This window comes from Diadema setosum, chromosome 15 (genome assembly GCF_964275005.1).
Source record: "Diadema setosum chromosome 15, eeDiaSeto1, whole genome shotgun sequence".
In the NCBI taxonomy this organism is placed as follows: domain Eukaryota; kingdom Metazoa; phylum Echinodermata; class Echinoidea; order Diadematoida; family Diadematidae; genus Diadema; species Diadema setosum.
The window spans coordinates 24,959,408-24,978,629 of NC_092699.1; the positions used below are offsets into that span (position 1 = coordinate 24,959,408).

Genomic DNA, 19,222 nt, shown 5'->3' on the forward strand with positions numbered 1-19,222 from the left:
AATGATGACATGCAGCTTGTACACAAAGTGTAAGAATCTAAGCGATCTTCAAACTGTGATTCTATTTTGCGGGCTCTACGAGAAGAAGATGTGTAGGTTAGCAAGGAGCAATCAATGATCATAGATAAAGTGAAAGACCCAAATCCAGATATATTACAGTAATTTGTGGATCTGGAGACGCAAAACAACTGTGTAATATAATTTGTATCATGAGAAAATGATGACCTTCATCGATAATCATGAGACTGAAAATGTCATCCTGCTACTATGAAAGCGACTTTAGTTTCGTTTTTCCTTTTTGTAACAGTGGGGGCTCCCCTTAATTTGCAACTAACATATTTATTTGTGCTGGCGAGTAATAAAAACTTGCATGGAGCCAAAAATGTCAGCAACAGGAAACGTTGACATGTAAAATCACCGCGACAACTAAAATACTAGGGGGAATGAAGCTGCTACACATACGGAAGTAAAAAACGTTATATCGGCTCTGATGCTAAGGCTATTGCAGTTTCAATCTTTGTGCTGTATACGCATGACAACTGGATAGGGCTCTTGAGGAAAGGGATATTATTGTGACGTCACCTTCGATTGCGGATATTGGCTATTACAAACGCTTATTCACTGGCATAACGAAAGAAAGATTATAACTCTTTTGACACAGATACAGTGATGCGATATGTCATCTTCCATTGTGAAAGTGATACGAGTTGTCAGTGTGTGTGTGTGTGTGTGGGGGGGGGGTGGCGATTTTGGCATCGTAATATAATACTAGTACATGAGAGAAAGATAAAAATAGACAGATTGCTGGACAAAAAGAAAGATAGCCAGCTTGCCATACGTAGAGGTATGTTGATAAATAGGTAAATGCAAAAACAGATATAAGTAGATGGATAAACAGATAAGTAGATAGATTATAGACAGACAGTCTGATAGATAAATAGATAGATAGATAGATAGATAAATAGATAGATAGAGATAGATGATACGATTCTAGACAGTGTGATAGATATATAAATAGATAGATAGATAGATAGATAGATAGATAGATAGATAGATAGATAGATAGATAGAAAGATAGATGGATGGATAGATAGAAAACACAATACACGCCAAAACGATTGTTTCATTCATCCATCTCTCCTTCATTTCTCATCCTCCCAAATCACTTTGCTTCTCCCGACTATATCAATTATCTGTATTTTCAAGTTATCTTTCACAAGATAGCTCAAGATAGACAGACATAATCACGTTCGAAAAAGCATCACGTTTCATGTAGGACTTTGCCCCCTCAGCAGACATCTCAACGAATACAACGGCAGCTGAGCAAAGGGGCTTTCCCCTTCTGATCTTGACAGCTTGGTTAACCAATCTGTCATCTTTTCCACCACCAATGAAAAAGAAACACAAGATCAGCATACGCACCATCTCAGGACCAATGTTTGGGCTCATCCACATGGTCTCCTCTTGCAACTGCACTCGGTCCTCATTACCTGCCTGGCAGAAGGTCCCTAGCATTAAATTTTGACCAAAAATCAAATTTTGATTTATGACATATTTTGCTACAGTTTTGAAAGCTCTTTCATAATGTAATCATATATTTGTGTGTTTGTGTGTGTGTGTATGATTTTTTTTTTTTTTTTTTTTTTTTTTTCAAACACGCAAGCTTTAGGCCCTTCTGCTCGGCAGGCACGTCATATATCATTATCGCTTCGTATCTCTCTCTCAGCACAATACACAAATTATCTCTCTACAAGGAAATACAGTCGACCTTGCATGAGACGAATCCAGATCGTCAGCACGAAAGCCTTCAACACGCATGAATCTAACCTTACACAAAAGAATTAATACGTGTTCATATTCCAACTGGGTAAAATCAATTTAAAAGAAAACCAATTTCTTGACTTGGGCGAGGACAACTTATACGAGGTTAACTGTACATAATATACATGCGGTCAAAATACACTGAATACTGCACACGCTGCACACATTAACCATTTACTCTTTCCCTATTCGTTGGTCAAAATACAATGAAAACACATTAAACACACGCTGAACACAATAACCATTTACTCTTTCCCTATTTGTTGGTAGTTATTTATTATGACATTACAAGTATTCATTTTATTTAAAGTCACATAGATATTGTTTTTTTTTTCTTCAATGTGCTAAAAGAAACACCTCTTTTCAACCTCAAATGGTATTCTTACATGAAAAATAGACCAATCAATCAATCAATAACTCATAACGTACAAGTGGATTATAAGTTTGCATGTATCATATGATTACATTGGTTACAGAATGCACCGACTAAAAAATAAACACACAAAAAAAGAACTATTAAAAAAAACGAGAATTTCTCGACATACACTCAATTTTTACTTTACAAAAAACTACTCAGTTTGCAAAAGATGAAACATCATTTCTTAGCATTATAAACCTCTGGCATGATGTTTTTGATTGATACACAAAAAAAAAAAAATGATCATAATCCCCCACCCAACCCCAAACAACACATCATTTCATGCCTTGCAAACTGAGGTTAAAGTCTGGTCAATAAATGTAAAAAGTAACCATGACTTATTTTAACAATGATAACGACACATAAGCCAGATACGACTATAAAGCGTGTTATCAGAAGAAGAAAAAAAAATTATATAACAGACTTTAGTATAGTATCTCACCAAATAAGAAATACGACAAAGAGTGAAATGAGTAATTTGACAGATTTCACTACAATACTCCTGTGGGAATTATTTCTGAGGGGGATGCCCACATACTGGAGTAAGGAATGAAATCCTTGCTACTAGCTCGGGTTTTTTGGTGACCTACACACAAATAGCTTTATGCTAAGAACCACCCACTGGTGAACTACTCAAACAAAAATCATATGCCACTATTTTGATGTCATGCAAATCTCATCATAAAGAAAAGAAATGAAGCATACCAGAACCCTTGCACAACACTATATACATGAGCCTAGATACATTATAGCATCAACTACATTTGGACACACAAAATACGCCACTTCCAGCTTACATCTGGAGTGAGAGAGTAGCATGCAAAGATGTGATGACTCTATATAGACAAGAAAAAAAGGTAGAAACTCCTGGGAACAAAGTCTACAACCTTGCCAGTTTATCAAGATGGCCCCTCTTGTAATCGCTGAAATTGACGCAACGAAAAGATCTCGGCAGGCCACAGCTTTGACCATCTCTTCAGCTCCGTCCCTCTTCTTTTCTTTTTTTTTTTTCACACAAAATTGCCTAACATTTTGATCTGCAATCCGACAACACTCATTCCTAGGAAATAAATATAAAATACTGTCAAACCTGTATCAAACTGATTTCGAGCAGAATGCTGACGAGAGAATATAATTGTATGAATTACAAGACAACTTATTCCATGTTGTGTGAGTTTGTACAATATTACACCTCATAAGAAAAAAAAAATCAGCTATTCATTCTCTATTTTTAAATAACCAGTTCTGTAGGTTTGCTGTGATTTGTGCAAACAATGCCGATTACAAATTGCTTCAGGCTGCATTACAGAAGAAAAAGAAAAGGAAAATTGCTAACTGTACACAGGAATGTCTAAGTTCCTAGCTTTCTCTCTACCTGGATAAGACACATAAAAAAAAAAAGGAAAAAAGAAACAGAATAAATTAAGATGAAGACCGAACCACACACTCACTTCACTGTTGGCTCAGTGTGTGTATGAATTACACCAATATTGCCAATTTGAAGTCTGGCCTACAAGCCCAGCCCCACTGACACTCAAAGAGATGTTTGCAAAATAAATACTGTATGATCGATTTCCTTTGCTCCCTCCTGGTATTATAACCGGACTGTTTTGCTTTGTTTTGTTCTTACGTCTACAGGATGAAACAACTGCTCATGATACATAGAAACAAAACAATAAAAATCCTGAACCATCTTGAAGTAAACTATGTTGCAAAGGAAAACTTCGGAATCCCTTTCATCAATAATTCCAAGTAGAGCGTTATTGAAAACCTCGCTACAAGATCATCTTTACAAGCTGTATGTTATCAAAACAAAACAAAAATCTGTAAAGGAGTGTTGACTAGTTTCACTCTCCTTTCATGCATTGTGGACTTGCAAAACACATAAAGGACACTACCATTATACACATTATATTAGGCTCTGCTGTTTGTATCACAAACTGGGTCTATGGATAGCTCAACTTGGCTGCTAGAGAGCTAAATACTATTTTAAAAAAAAATTGTACATTTTTCCTGCCATACTCATACAGAGAGTGAGAAAACTTAGGGATATCTAGCGAGAAAGGGAGAGAGAGCAGTTGCAAGGAATGTAGCATTTTCAACTAGCTTGGATGCACATAGCTAGATTGAACAGTGTTCGTGTCTGAACCAAAGAGCTTTGATATTTCTGCATAACACTACATAATTCGGCTGCAGGCCACTCTATCAAACAAAAACTGTGTATGCACCTAAGATAACAAATGTGGGGAAAATGAAAAACACATGTCGCCACTCAAGCTGGATCTATTGACAACATCCTTTCCGTGTGAATGACAGATACTTTTCACGTACTTTGCAAAGTTCTCACTACATGTACCATGTATCCACTCCATGTACACCAAAAGTGAGAGAAAGAGCAGAAAAGTGACAAAAAAGAACCAAGTTATGTTCTATCTCCTTCCTACATTGATGGATCACTCTCAATATAGCAAACCAGAAGACATGGGCCTTGGAAGCCTTGTGAGATGCAACACAAATCTAGGCGCATCAAGAATATTTCAACTCATCCTCAGTTTCCAGTTCTGTTTTTCTCCATGATTCACAACAATCGTATTCTAACAGTGGTGCTACAACAGCAAAAAGATCAAGAAATTTCTGTCTAAATTGCCATTTTTTTCCCTCTGTCTTCATGTACACAATATTCCAATTTTCTTGAGGTACCGCACATCTACCAACAGACCAAATTATGTCATTTCCTCTATGCAAATTCTCCATGTTCTCTCACATCTCTTTTATCACTAAACCTCTACAGTGGGTAACATACACATGTGAAAGCAGACACAGCCCACTTTGCCCTGGGCTTACTCTGCCCAGGGGGCAGAGTAAGCCCATCTTCTTTGTTAAATTGAAAGAGTGCGATAGACTATAACCAGTAGAAAGCCTCAGCAAAATTATTGCTACACATCAAGACATTACGACAGTTAAAGGTTGCTTTACTCTTATGTCTGTTTACTTGTTTTTCTTTTGCTCTGTTTTCTATGCAAATCCAACTACTGTTTTCCACAACATAGCCAAAGTATGCACCTCTTTATATGATGACCACAGACACAATCAGACAATAACTGCTTAACTTGGGTCCAATTTCTGCACTAGCTCATTATCTTTGTCAGAACCATCACTGGGCAATAACTCAGTAGATTCTTTCTTTCAGAAATACACCGATACTAGCCATTACTCACATCAGACCTAAAAAAAAAGTATACATATCTATTTACAATTTTATCTTGCTCTATTCTATGCTGGTGTTTCCAAAAAGGCTCAAATGAACTGGCCATACATTTGCCCTCTTTTGTAAAAAGTAAAATCACAACAAAGCTGATCCTAGATGAGACTTCACTAAATCCCTCATCTTGTGGGAGATGAGCATGATCATTGCTCCTAATCTTAATCTTAATCTTAATCTCCAAGCCTGCGCTTCCCCTTTCTCTATGAGTGAGCAATATCTCTTCTCATGCTCCGAGGTATTTCTGTCAATTTTGAGAGGTGTCATATCCAGTATCCAACTTTCCTTTGGCTTCGAAGTTAACCCTTTTTTTTCTGTTTACAACAAAACTTCGGCTCCAATTGTTCTATGCTGCTTCCAATTCTCCACCTTGCAAACGCCTCATCCTTTTCGCTCTGATATTGTACAGCCTGCTTCAGCTCTACTTTTCTTATGATTTACAGCAGACTTACAAAATCTATCGGGAGAAAACTGAAACCTCGGACAACACTTCGTAGAAGGTGGTGCAGAAAAGCACAAAATGAAAAAAGAAGGAGATGAAAACGGTGACGTGAAGCATATCTTCACAGCCAACTTCACTTCCAAATTCAAAGTTACCGATCTTGCACAACTATGGATATGTAAATCATTGCAGCTTCCTGCAATCTTGATAAATGAGGTGAAGTATCGAACTCGGGAGCGAAGTGCTGATTAACTACGGGGTGCTGGTGTTGTGGAAACAAATCAGATATATACATCACTATTTAGGCACCAGTTTTCTGTTTCTCTCTCTACAAATTAGTCAGTTTGGTTGCTTTTCATAAAGCAGATATAAATACCATCTCAAAAAAAGCATAATAATAATGAAGACCAACAGTCAGAGATTCGATTACATGTGTCAAAAACAAATGCCACTTGACTTTTCCTCTCACGTTGCATATCAATAAGATTTTCCGGCGCATCGCACAAAGTGACATTCAGGTGATTTTCAAATGATTTTACACACCTCTTTTTTGTTGTAAATTACACAAATGCATCATTCGGCTTATACATTTCTAATACAGAAAAAATTGGATCAGAGATTCTGGAACACACTTGCGTGTGTTCAATGCAATGACAGATTCATATTTAGCTCAGTGTAAACATGTTTCCTTCGCAAACTCTCAAACCCTTAACTGAAAATCCTACCTGTAATCGTCAACAACGGTACATCTCAACAATACCCCATCTCCCCATATCTTCCTCCTCCTCGTTATCACTGTTACCTATTTTTGTTTCTTTTTGTTATAATCAAAATCATTATTCACAACAATATTTTTTTTTCTCTCTCTCTCTTGATCACCAGCAAGAACATTTTAGTGTTGGTTTTGAGAATTTTTTTTTTTGAGTCAAACAAATCTCTGTCATTTTGAGTGTTAGGTTGCTCTCCCCTCCTCAGTTGAAGGAATCCCTGTAAAAGGTCAGATTCAGACGCTGGATGTCCAAGATGGACTGGCCGAAGCGGTGTCATCCTCCCTCTCTAGAGGAGGCGGCATTTCCTCTTCTTGGTTGGTTCTGGAGGCTCCAAAGCGGCCAGGATGGCTTCATCAAAGACGTTCTTCAGTCCTTTCTGTAGGTGGGTTAGGGGAAATCAGACAAAACAATCATGGTAAATACCTAATATACACAATATTTCAAACTTGGACTGCACCTATTCAATTCAATTCAATTCAATTCAATTCAAACTTTCATTTTTTTTCCCAGCAGAATATACAAAGTTATGATTGAAATTGGACATGCATTTGAATAATAGAGAGAAAGCCTCCAATTTCAAATACATTTGGTTAAAGATGATCTCAATACAATTCTTCTTTTTTTTTTTTTAAGTTTCCACTTCTATTGAGTTTATCTCAATACCATTTTGACTGTAGCAAAAATTGATGACAACAATAATTTCGATTTTGACCGACGCAAAATCTTTTCAAAATTCAATCATGGCTTCAAAAGTCAAGAAGTTTTCACAAATAAATGTTACAGATGGCTGCCAACATTTACGTATCAAGATCTGGGAGATTTTTAAGAGAAATAAGGGAGATGTGTGTGTAGAGGCTTTAAAGGGTATCCAAAGGCAAGGACTTTTCTTCTCTTTCTATACAACAGATACACTACTCATAAACGTAACAACTCTTTTCATCTCACTCAATGCAGTGGAGGTAACAGAGTGATCTATCACTGGCCCTGGTGCATATACCCAATCACATCCGCTGCACATGCATGCTTTAACTTGTTTATGCCCACTGCACATGGTTGTGTGCCACTGACGCTTTACCACTTCAACACAATGTACCTGACAATTTTAAATGCGATAGAAGTACTTAGTGATGAACAGACTCATATCATTACAATGCACAGACGAAAGTTGTGCACAAATCTGTGTACTTGATCCGTTCCATGAACTGTCATATTTCTATATTTTTCCCCACAGAAATTATACACATATTTTAATCATTTCACAGGCATATGTGTGGTTTTTTTTAAAGTAAAATCGGATAAACAAAAATTCTTCCTGAGCTAGTTGTCCCCTTTAATCAGGATGATGAAGAGATATCTACAGAGACTCCTTCAGGCTCACGGAGATTTGGCAACTTTATCTCCACGACAACGTATAAAATTCCAGACCTCACCTGTAACTTTCAAATTCACCACAAACCCCCCCCCCCCCCAAAAAAAAAACAAACAAAAAAACAACCAAAAAAACCAAAACACACCAACAACAACAAACAAACAAACAAGAAAATGAAGACATGCCCTGCCTTGCTACGGCTTTTCATTCATTGCTTCCTGTTTGATTATGACTTTCAAGACAAATATCTTGAGTTAGTTGATGTTCCTAAAACTAATATTAACTTTTTCCTGCTGACTTCCATCCCGTTTACAACATTTCATCTCACTACTGGATATCTGAGAAACGTTATTACATTTCCCCCCCCCCCCCTCATCATAGCGTTGCGCCGTTTGCAGCAGGTCACATACACTGTAGCAGTAGCAAACTTGACAAGGATATCCCACACTCGCAAGTAATCTTCTGATATGAGAGGTTTACATGAAAAACAAACAAAAAAAATATGCTAATCAAAGCTTGCCTCCTTGAGATGAGGAAATAATTAGTTTGATGAGGAGTGTTGAGGCAGTAGGCACAGGAGGCCCATCTTGGGGGTAAAAATGGGGTGCTCCGGTACTATCTGATGACGTCAAAAAAGTTTCAAGGGGGAAAGGAACAGCACCTGAAGGTTTATCTGTTTCACTCGTAGGGAAGATCTGAATCAGCGGGAACGGGGCAGGGTCTTCTGTTGACATGATTAATGGGTTGCCATGGCAACAATCAGGTGTAAACAGAGCGAGGCTGAGCTTGATCAGCAGGGGTCGAGACAGATGATCAGCGAGTCAGACAAATATAAAGACGCATTGCTCTTTCAAGAGATAGAGGTTATGACTTACGCCAACAGAGAACTCCATGGTTTTCTGCTAGGATGAGCTATCTTCTTCTTTTTCTCTTTTTTGTTGTTACTTTCATTTAGTCAAGGGTATAGAACCACTGATGCTGTCCTTTTCGTTTCAGCAACGCTAGCTTTAACACTGAATTCTAACATATTGGCTTCAAAGTGTATCTCCTACTTTATTGTGGCTTGTTTGATGATTCTACAACAAAAATATAAAACAATATTTTATGTTACATGACAAAATCCTCATCTGAAATTTTAAGCGCGCTATATCTAAAGCTGTTTGCAATCATTTTGTCAGTCTTAAACTGCTACGCTAAAAGCCCATTTCATATAATGTCTAGACTAGCTATATCATCATGCATGCGCGTATGCAGTGGTTGCAACCAGGCGCATGCAGGGATCAGCGATTCAATGCTTTCATCCATAGCTATGTTTGATGCATTCTACCGGGAGCATCAACCCAGGAGATATCACACAAATGCTGTCCTTTTGGGGAGTAAGTAGGAATTTTTAGGTTGAAAATATTTGTGATATATCGCTTTTGGGGCGACATAACCTGTATCTCAAACGCATCAAATATTCAGGAGAGCAAATAAAACATGGCAGCTAAACAAATGGGACCGTCTATCTTTTATATGCAATGGAGGCTTCATTTTGGGGTAAGAAAGCTAAGATTTGGACAGGATATCACTCGACTGATTATCTGACGATTGATACAACTAGAAATGTCGCTACAGCGACTGGTTATACCCCCGCCAAACAACATTTCATAAGCTTTGGTCAAAAAACTGAGGAAGTAGTTAAATCCGCAAGATCTTTCCTTGATCTTCTGCCATTAATATGCCGTTACCATGGCAACGTACTTTCGGGTACTGTCGAAAAATGCGTCTTGCACATCTACAACCAAAGGCACACATCTGTACCAAGTTTCATGGAAATTGGGCAAAAACTGAGGAAGCAGTTTTGCAACACAACATTTTCCATCATTTTGGCTCATAATATGTGAGCTGTTACCATGGCAACATACTTTTTGTCACTGTCAAGAAATGTGTCATGCTGACCTATATCCTAAGATAAACATTCAATATGAATTCCATGAGAATTGGAAGAACACTGATGAAGCAGTTTTGCCATGAAGCATTTTGCCCTATATTTTACCAATAACATGCCGTTACCATGGCAACGCACTTTTTGCCACTGCGGAAATATGTGTCTTGCACATTAACATATTCAGATGAACATCTGTACCTAATTTCATAAAAATTGATCAAAAACTGTGGGAGGAGTTCGCGACGCAAGATTTGTACCCATTTTTGCCCATAATATGCCGTTACCATGGCAACGTACTTTTGGGTACTGTCAAAAATTACGTCTTGCACATCTACAACCCAAGTCACACATCTGTGCCAAGTTTTATGGGAATCGGTTGAAAACTGAGGAAGTAGTTCGCGACGCAAGATTTGCAACGGACCGACCGCCCGACCGCCCGACCGACCGCCCGACCGACCGCCCGACCGATCGCCCGCTGATCGCCCGCTGATTCCTATATACCCCCTATAAAAATGGGATTTTTACTAATTTTTGGGATACAAGCATTTGTCACCCCACTGACCATAAAATGAGTGGTGTAAGTCAGTACGTGTACTGGACAAGTTGCTTATTGTAACTGTACCTGTGTCAGGGCGGAGCACTCGACGTATTTTACGGCTCGCAGTTCCTTGGCCATCCTCTCGCCAGCCTCTATCGTCGTGGGCTTCTGCTTGTTCTTCATCAGCTTCTCGATGGTGGCCGGGTCGTCACGGAGATCTATCTGCGTGCCCACCAGCAGGAACGGCGTCTTCTGACAGTGGTGGGTGATCTCTGGTACCCACTGGTGGTTCAAGGGGGAGGGAGAGAGGGAGAGTAGGGTCATTATGCAATCACCGAGATCAGGGTAATTCAAACATGTGACGAGTTCCATCGCAAAATGGGATGAGTGCTATTTTCAAACATTTAAACTAAATCCATAATCAGATGGAGCAGCATAAAACCTTTTCAGTGTATTAAAAAGCTCGCTAGTAACATAACAATGAATATTCTTGAAGTTATGATTAATAATATCCCAAGTTCTCTTACTCTTTTCTTTATGTCTTAGCAGCTTTTCTCATAAGTATCTCAACTTAACAAGAATGGAGTTAGCTCTTGTGCAATTAAACTCTTCATCTGAAGCTTGAGTATTACTGGAGAGCATGTATATTGAGAAGGGAAAAAAAAAAAAAAAACAGACCAGGAAAGTAATATTCTACTTTTTCACATCCCCTTTGCAGTTATTCCATTTCAATTCTTGCTTAAGAAAAGTGGCCATATTTTGCAAAACACATATCTCGCATCATCAACACAAACTCTTCCTTTTCTTTCTTGGTTTGTTTTGGTTTTGCCAGCTTACAATCACTTTCAGCAAGTTTGACAAGTCGCCGGTTAATGGGGAAGGTACAAATTAGGGCACTTGATTTGTTTACTTCCCCTTATTGGCCAATGACCAGAATTACTAATGACATCCACTGTCACAACCAATAATGATCTTATGGTCATGGTGCAAATATATATATATATACACACATACACATGGGTGTATACATCATACATAAATATGCAAACAGGATACAAGGCAGATATAAGTGACTGCAACACAGTCGACATGATTACAGAGATTAAAGACGACAGATGAGGTAATCCACTATACGTGAAAAAGGAAATGGGGGGCATACCCACAGTGGCACTTAAAAAAAAAAACAAATACAACTATATATTTTCTGAGATATGACTTCAGCATATCCGTAAAGGCATGATAACCAAATACCCCAGCTATCGCAGATACCTGTAGATGCGTGACCATGACGAATATTTCCTTATGTTATCTTTTGCCTAATGAGCAAACTGTAAACTCATCCTCTTGCCATCCAAGCAACGAGCATCAAACAAAATACCCTGGAGACAATGCAGGGCGTCTTCATGAATACTTTTGACACTTCCACTATCCCTCCTTCTCTTTTGTTCAAATGAAGTCTTCGAAAGTGTAATGAAACTGGCATGATACATGTACGCAGTGTCAATTCTCCTTCATAAAGTGAAACAAATGAAGAGTTTGTCTGCAAAAACCGATAAGTCCATATTTGCCAGATGGAGATATTTGCGATTAAAGGTCAAGAAAAATAAAGAGAATAATAAGAAAATTTTTGCTTCTTCGGACCATAACTTCAAAAATATACCTTTATATGTAGAGACCAATATATCATTTAAAAGGTATTATTTTGTACTTTATGACAGAGATCGTACTTCAAAATCTTCAAAAATGGACTTATCGGTTTTTGCAAACAAACCCTTCAAATAATAACAAAAAGAGAGCTTTTGACTGCATTTTGACCTTTCTTTTTCAATTAAGAACTAGCCCAAGACCACTTGCACATATACAACATGCAAATGTGATCAGTCCCTAACCTTTTGGATGAGACTGGTACTGTATGTGCCATATATTTTGCAAACTGGGTCTTGCAGGACAATTTTGCCAGTGGTTCAGTTTGCAAACAAGTACTGGGGTGATAGAATGAGAAATGTATGTAACTATTATCCTTCTTTTCAGGAGAAAGTGTAGTGACTTCTCACTCTGAAGGTGATATTCAACAGAGTTTTGTTACAGGGAGCAAATTTTTCATGGGTTATTCATTTTGCAACCTCACAATATTCTCATACACTGTATACAAAAACTCAGCAGAATATACCGTGTGTACAGTATTTTCAGTCAATCACGGTGGAAATGGATCACTACCTTTAGGGCCCATTGCATAAAAGTATTAAACTTTACAATCAATGTTAACTCTGTAAAATCAGCGGTAGCCATCAGTGATTTCTTGGCTCTGATTGGCTATGGAACAGTGGTGCTATTAGTTACCACTGATTAAAAAGTTAACATTTAATTGTAATGTCATCATAGTTGTATGCAACAAGGTCCTACATTTGGCCTCTATCTAAAGGGGCGTACAAAATACATCTCTGAAAAGGACAGGCATCGCTTAGTGGTAGGACATTGTTCACTCTTCCAGCAGGAACAAAATCCTATCTTAGGGTGAACACTTGTACCCTTCTCTATACCAGGCTCATATCGTACCTTTTCTTTGACATTTTCAAATGACGAGGGCGCTACAACGGAGAAACAGACGAGGAAGACGTCAGTCTGGGGGTAGCTGAGGGGCCTCAGTCTGTCGTAGTCTTCTTGACCTGAGATTAGGGGAAGAAACGGTGCAAAATTGACATCAAACTTGTCTCTGAGGGAACTATTATGGAGATGTGTCTTTGGGTAACGATACTGTCAAAGTTTACACAGTAGCAATGTATGAGAATGCGTTCATTTTTGGAGACGACTTTAAAAGCTTATCGCCCAGTGAGTGTGGCAAATACATAGCAGCAGGAAACAATACACATGGCCTGATTCGAAATCCCATGAAGCAGGAGCGTGGAAGTTGAAACAAGAGATTACTAGATTGCAGACTGACGTCCAAAATCAGTACATGGGACTGATATAGCACAACGGCTATCTAAAGCTGTAGATACATGTACAGTATCATTTTCTTTTTCCACACAATGTATAATGCTTAAAACTGAATCAAGCAGGAATGAAGTAGCAATTTTTCAATTCTTCTGCCACTATCAACACAGTACAATAAATTGACAAAATGATGAGCAAACAAAGATGAAGTGACACTTTCTAAAACTACAAATGTATTTTCGTTCATACGGATGAGCAGACTTCTGTGGAGTTTTCTGGAGCATAGCTAAGACCAAGCGTAGATGGCAATTAATCATTGCGCCTGCAAAAGGTTGCTATCTCTTCGCCAGTAGCGAGATGGGACAGACCGCCACGTGATTAGCCTACAGACACTAAAGGTTGCCTGCCAGTCATGATCACCATCAATGGCATCTTGAGAACCTCATGGAAATAAGAGAGGACTTCAGAGTAACATTATTAAGTGCTGTTTTTTTAGACATGTTTCCTACGTAAATTTCCGTCCGAATGTGAACGTGAATCGTTTTTCTCCAAAACAAGTTTCTCCCACACATTTCCCTAAGCCATATTTGGCCAATCAAGGCCTTGGGGAGTGTTTTTTAAACCTCTGTGTTCTTTGAGTGCCGATTGCCACAGAAAATTTACAGCATTGTATACCGGTTCTAAAGTCCCTGGCACAAAAAGGGGTTGTTAATAGTCGAGTTTTGTTTGATTGTGGTTGCAAACTTCAATCTGGATTGTGGTTTGAAATCTGAACTATGACTGGAGAGATGGAGCTGAAAGTGGCATTGTATTCACTTCAGCCATATCGGGTAAATAAACGCTCATACTGTATATGAATTAAACAAGAGTCGCTCGTTATTTTGATAGCAGGTTGTGACATTAGACAGGCATATGTGACGCTGATATCTTCTCTATAAATGGCATTTGCAGTGAGCAGTCAGCGAAAAGACTATAAATTTTGTGCCTTTAACACTTCATAACTTCACTTGTTGAAAAACCTGCGTTTCAGAAAACGTGATGACAACCGAGTTCTGTAGCAAGTGTGAACGCCCCCAGAGCTGCCAATATATTATCTAGCCACTGGTTACTTATCCCCGCCAGCAGATCTCTCTCATCATGATCCGATCTACATGACGGTAGGCGGGGTGCCAGCGTGCCATCTGGTATGAAAATCTTCCTTTTCCTTTAACACACCAAGTCCCAGGGTAATTTTAATGCAGAAATCATCATCTTGCCCTCATTAAATTTGCAATCCTGAAATCTGACTGCATTTATCCCACACTGGAGAGACATTAAATGGACCTGGTTAAATTCATTAAGTGTGCAAGTGTGCAAATCAGAAAGAGATTTTAAAATAATACAAAAATTCAAAATAAAGTGATATGGTGGCTAGCTCTAAATCTATTCTTGCACATGAACACTGCTTTCTTTGGAAACAAAGGACACTCTCACTTTGGGTTTGCTGAGTATGTATGTACTATGTACATGTGTACTCCAACAGCAAAATGCATGTATATTATAACATACACAGACTCACAGTTGCACAAAGAAGTAATGTCTGCATTTTGATGAACAGACATGGGGAAATTTATACTGCAGTAATGTGTCACAGGGCTTGGTTTAGATGATATCGAGTATCAGGGCTTGATATTAACTTGTTTTTTTCTGGTGGCCTGTTGGAGCTACTAATACACTTTACATCGATGTACAATTGTATCTTTATATTTCAAATTTGTTGGTCTGGGGAAAAAAAAAAGTATTGGCACAAAATAAAGGAAACATAACCGTCCATTTTTAATCTTAGTGGCCCCGGGCCACCGCTAATGGTTAGCCCTGGATATCAAGTCAAAAACAGCTTTACTGTAGGTCTCCATGTGCCAAGGACATTAATCAATTATATGCACATTATATTCAATAGCAATGGGAATATAACACTTGGTGATAACATCCATTTTATACATTTGGTACGAGAGTAGTGGGCACATTACCTGCTGTATCAAATAGACCCAGGGTGTATGGTTCACCACCGATCATTACAGTTACCGCATAGTTATCGAACACCTGTAGGAGATAAAACAGAAGATGAACACAACAAGATAAAGTCGTGAGGAAATCTAATTACGAAAATGGATGTCATAGGCGCGCTGAATTAAAGGGGAAAGTCTGCAGACTTTAACTTAATTAAATTGTTATGTACCACTTCCTGATGATTTCAATTTCAAGACCGAAATACAGACATGTGTTTGTATGTGTGTGTGTATGTGTGCCTATACAGTATGTCTTTTCACCAGTATTATAGCATAGAACATGTACAATGTATACTGTGCCATTATGCTGTTAGATGTTTCCGAACAGCATATTGACTGTAATGTCACTTGTAGGTAGCAAATGGTACCACATTTTGGCTGTGAACAGGCGACGTTCTCACAAGAAGAAAAAAAGGGGGTGGGGAGATCAACTCAATGTACAGTGAGGAAACAATACATTGAGTGGGTTGTATTCTAGTATACAATAGTTCTATGACTGGTCACAGCTGAATGCAAGGGGCTACACGCTACACCTGTTCTGCTGCTGCATACTCCGATGAAAAAGACATTGCAGAGACAGCGAGAACTCTGCTCTGCATACAAAGTGCTCTTTGTACAGAAATGAGACACTTTCTTGGTGGACAGATTTAGACTAAAGGCATTTGATAGCGCAATGACATCATGCACATTACTGCGTGTGAAAGGCAAAGACTATGTACACTCACTTCGCTGCTGACAGGGAGCTGGCGATATGCACCATATTGTATTTGAAGATATATTTCTAACACTGATACACATGTACGTGTGGCAAAGGATAAGCTTTGCCATTTTAAGCTATGGTGCTAGACTGCTGCCTACACAAGCTCACTTTGTGGTAGAGTGCGCATGGCAGATTGTCGTTAGTGTGTGGGAGTGCGCATAGGGATAACAACACTCCACCATGCGCATGGAAGTGCGCTAACAACAATCTTCCAGCCGCAGGGAAGCGCTGTAACAACAATCTGCCCTGTGCATGATGATTTTGTGTACTTACACCTGTATACATTGTATGTGGGCATAACTGATACACAGCTTATCAATTTGTTTCATTTGTAATTTAAAGCATAAACACAGGACACATCATATCATGCCTACAGCTACATTTGTATGTTCACTTGTAGAGAAAAAAATTGAATGAATAAAAAAAAAAATACTCTACGCCCTATAAAAATGTATCGTCATGGGTTAAAAAGTACAAAAATAAAACAAAAGCTTAACTTTTAGGAGTTAGGAAAACTACAATATAAGATGATATTCAACAGTTGTTTAAGATTTACTGCCCACCAACATACTGGTACATGCCACTATAGTATCATCCTGAGCCTAGCCTTGCCCCAACATTGCCTCCCCCCCCCCCCACCATGAAAAGTGATCTGAAAGCATTGCATGCATATATTGCATCATGTGTACAAGGTCACAATGTAATGCTACATTGCAGGCCCATGTATTGAAAATAATGTAGAGTGAGAACTGAATATCTGACCTCTTGTATTTGGAACAGCTGTTAATTCAGGACTGTTGCTTCACAGGGACAAAGATCTTATTCCCAAATCAAAAGTTGTGTCAAGGACATTCTCAAAATTGCATCACAACATACAATGTATGACTGTGGGGCACAAGTGCAGAGCTTGTACCACCTAGTAAATTGTTCAAAGTTCAACGCGGAAGTTGGTCAGTTTAATCGCCTGTCATTTTATGCCCTTGTTTGCTGTTCTACGTTCATAAAGATAACATAAGCTCTACGTTGCTGAGCCAGGACAACCTCCCCTGCAAATGTAGGTTGTATAAATTGCATTCCCTTCATGGCAAATGCATGATGAGTGTCCTACACCAGAGGCAGCACTACTTCAATTATGAAACACGATACAGTCATCTAAATTCTTCCCACTTCCTTGTCTTGGCACACAACATTGAGGAACATATTGCAGACATGGCATGCTGGAGAAATTTATTGTGTTATGATACAAAAGCTGTTCGTCTCGTACAGTTCTCAGAGTATCAATTGACGCTCGACATAATCAGGGTAATGCGTCTGTAATTGTTTTAAAGGTGAACATCCACAAAATGTGTACATAGCTGTAGAGTATGAGTATGATTTTAAAAGGCTAATATACATGTATCCAGCCGTATCCAGCGTCATCAATGAGCTGGATTGCCCTAATTCATAGAAACAATACATTCTCACAGCAAGCTTACAATGTACTGTACAGTGTATGTATTTTGCATTATACAACACTCTTTACACTACCGGTATGTATGGCGAACAGAATTTCGCATGTATAGTGTACAACTTCTTTCTCAATAAAGAGTCAACATTGATGATTATTACAAGGAAACTCATTCTTTACTGATTTCATGCCAAAAAGGGAAAGTCAGAGAAGATTTAGATACAGGTCTCTATGGGAAATTTGCAAATAGTTACATCATTAACTCAATGTTACTAGTGTACACATGAGGTTATGACTACAATTTGTAATATTAATGTTTTGTGAAAATATGTGATGTTTTAGAACGCCATAACGTTCTTATTCTTTACATGTATGATGTAGATGATACATCTGAGTTTGGTGACAAGTCTACCATTTCGTTGGTCTGATTTTTTTTTTTTTAAACATACCACATGAATGTGGTATGGAATTGCACTTAAAGTACTTCAGAACTCAGGTGGCTTATGAAACATCCTGCTTGGCACTGCACCACACAGGAAATGTTTTACATTTGTACAATACACACATCACCTGGAATTTCACTTAACCACGTACCAACTTCAGAAATAATTTCAGGATGGTATTGACAATCAGATAAATCCAAGCATCATTCTTCTTTTTGATAAAAAGAAATGAATGAAGATATCACATCAATTTAATTAAACAAGAAAAATGAAAATAACGATTTGGCATTGAATGTGTGCAACCGCAGTGATAACAGGCATGAAATCTTGTGTTAACTTGCAGAATTTAATCACCACCTCACAGATTGTAACATGCAGATCAATTCATAACTGCCAACCTGTCCAAGGATTTATTCTGGCCAACAACCTTCCCTACAATGCAAATCTCATCATAGGCCTATAATCTGATGGGTACCTTTAGGTTTGTAAATTTCTAGTTTTGTAAAATTTTGTAAAATTTTGTAAATTTTTCTAGGTTTGTAAATTTCTAGTTTTGTAAATTCTGGTGCAGTCGGTCTTCACTTAATGTTGAATGAAGACACAAAACTGTGCTGGACTCATCGTCCCCGATATGGCTCTACCACCTACATGTATAACATGCTTACTGTACATGTGCATAATGTGTCTATCAAACATGTACACTGAACTTGTACAACGTCTCATATCCTCTTCACTTCTTGCTGCGTTGTTTCGTCCGCTTTTACAGGAAAGTTACAATTCCTCTCCCGGCATACCATTGTGATTTGTCATGACATCCTGGCTCGTAACCCACAATCCCTTTCCCCCTCCTAGCACTGCGCACTGCAATGCCACCTTTGCTTCAAAGTTATAGGGCATTCACAAAGATTCAGTCTTTCATGCACAGAAAAAAAATAAATATTTGAATACAGAGTCATGGAAGAGACACAAGGATTTATGGTCTAAACTCCTGGAGTGTGAGCCTAGAGTTTTCATCTAACCCCGATATGGGTCACAAAACA

The 19,222-nt window shown here is 38.4% G+C and overlaps 1 protein-coding gene across 2 annotated transcripts in view; it reads right to left on the reverse strand.

Annotated features, from left to right (window-relative positions):
• Positions 1-2,065: 2,065 nt before the first annotated feature.
• LOC140238757 (cdc42 homolog) overlaps positions 2,066-19,222 on the reverse strand; it is a 148,522-nt gene continuing 131,365 nt past the window's right edge. For both annotated transcript variants that reach the window (XM_072318653.1, XM_072318652.1), the window contains exons 3-6: positions 15,494-15,566; positions 13,107-13,216; positions 10,635-10,832; positions 2,066-7,089 (exon numbers count right to left, since the gene is read on the reverse strand). In XM_072318653.1, coding sequence (XP_072174754.1) covers positions 7,000-7,089; positions 10,635-10,832; positions 13,107-13,216; positions 15,494-15,566 — 471 coding nt within the window. In that variant the 3' untranslated portion in view covers positions 2,066-6,999. The remainder of the gene's footprint in view (positions 7,090-10,634; positions 10,833-13,106; positions 13,217-15,493; positions 15,567-19,222) is intronic.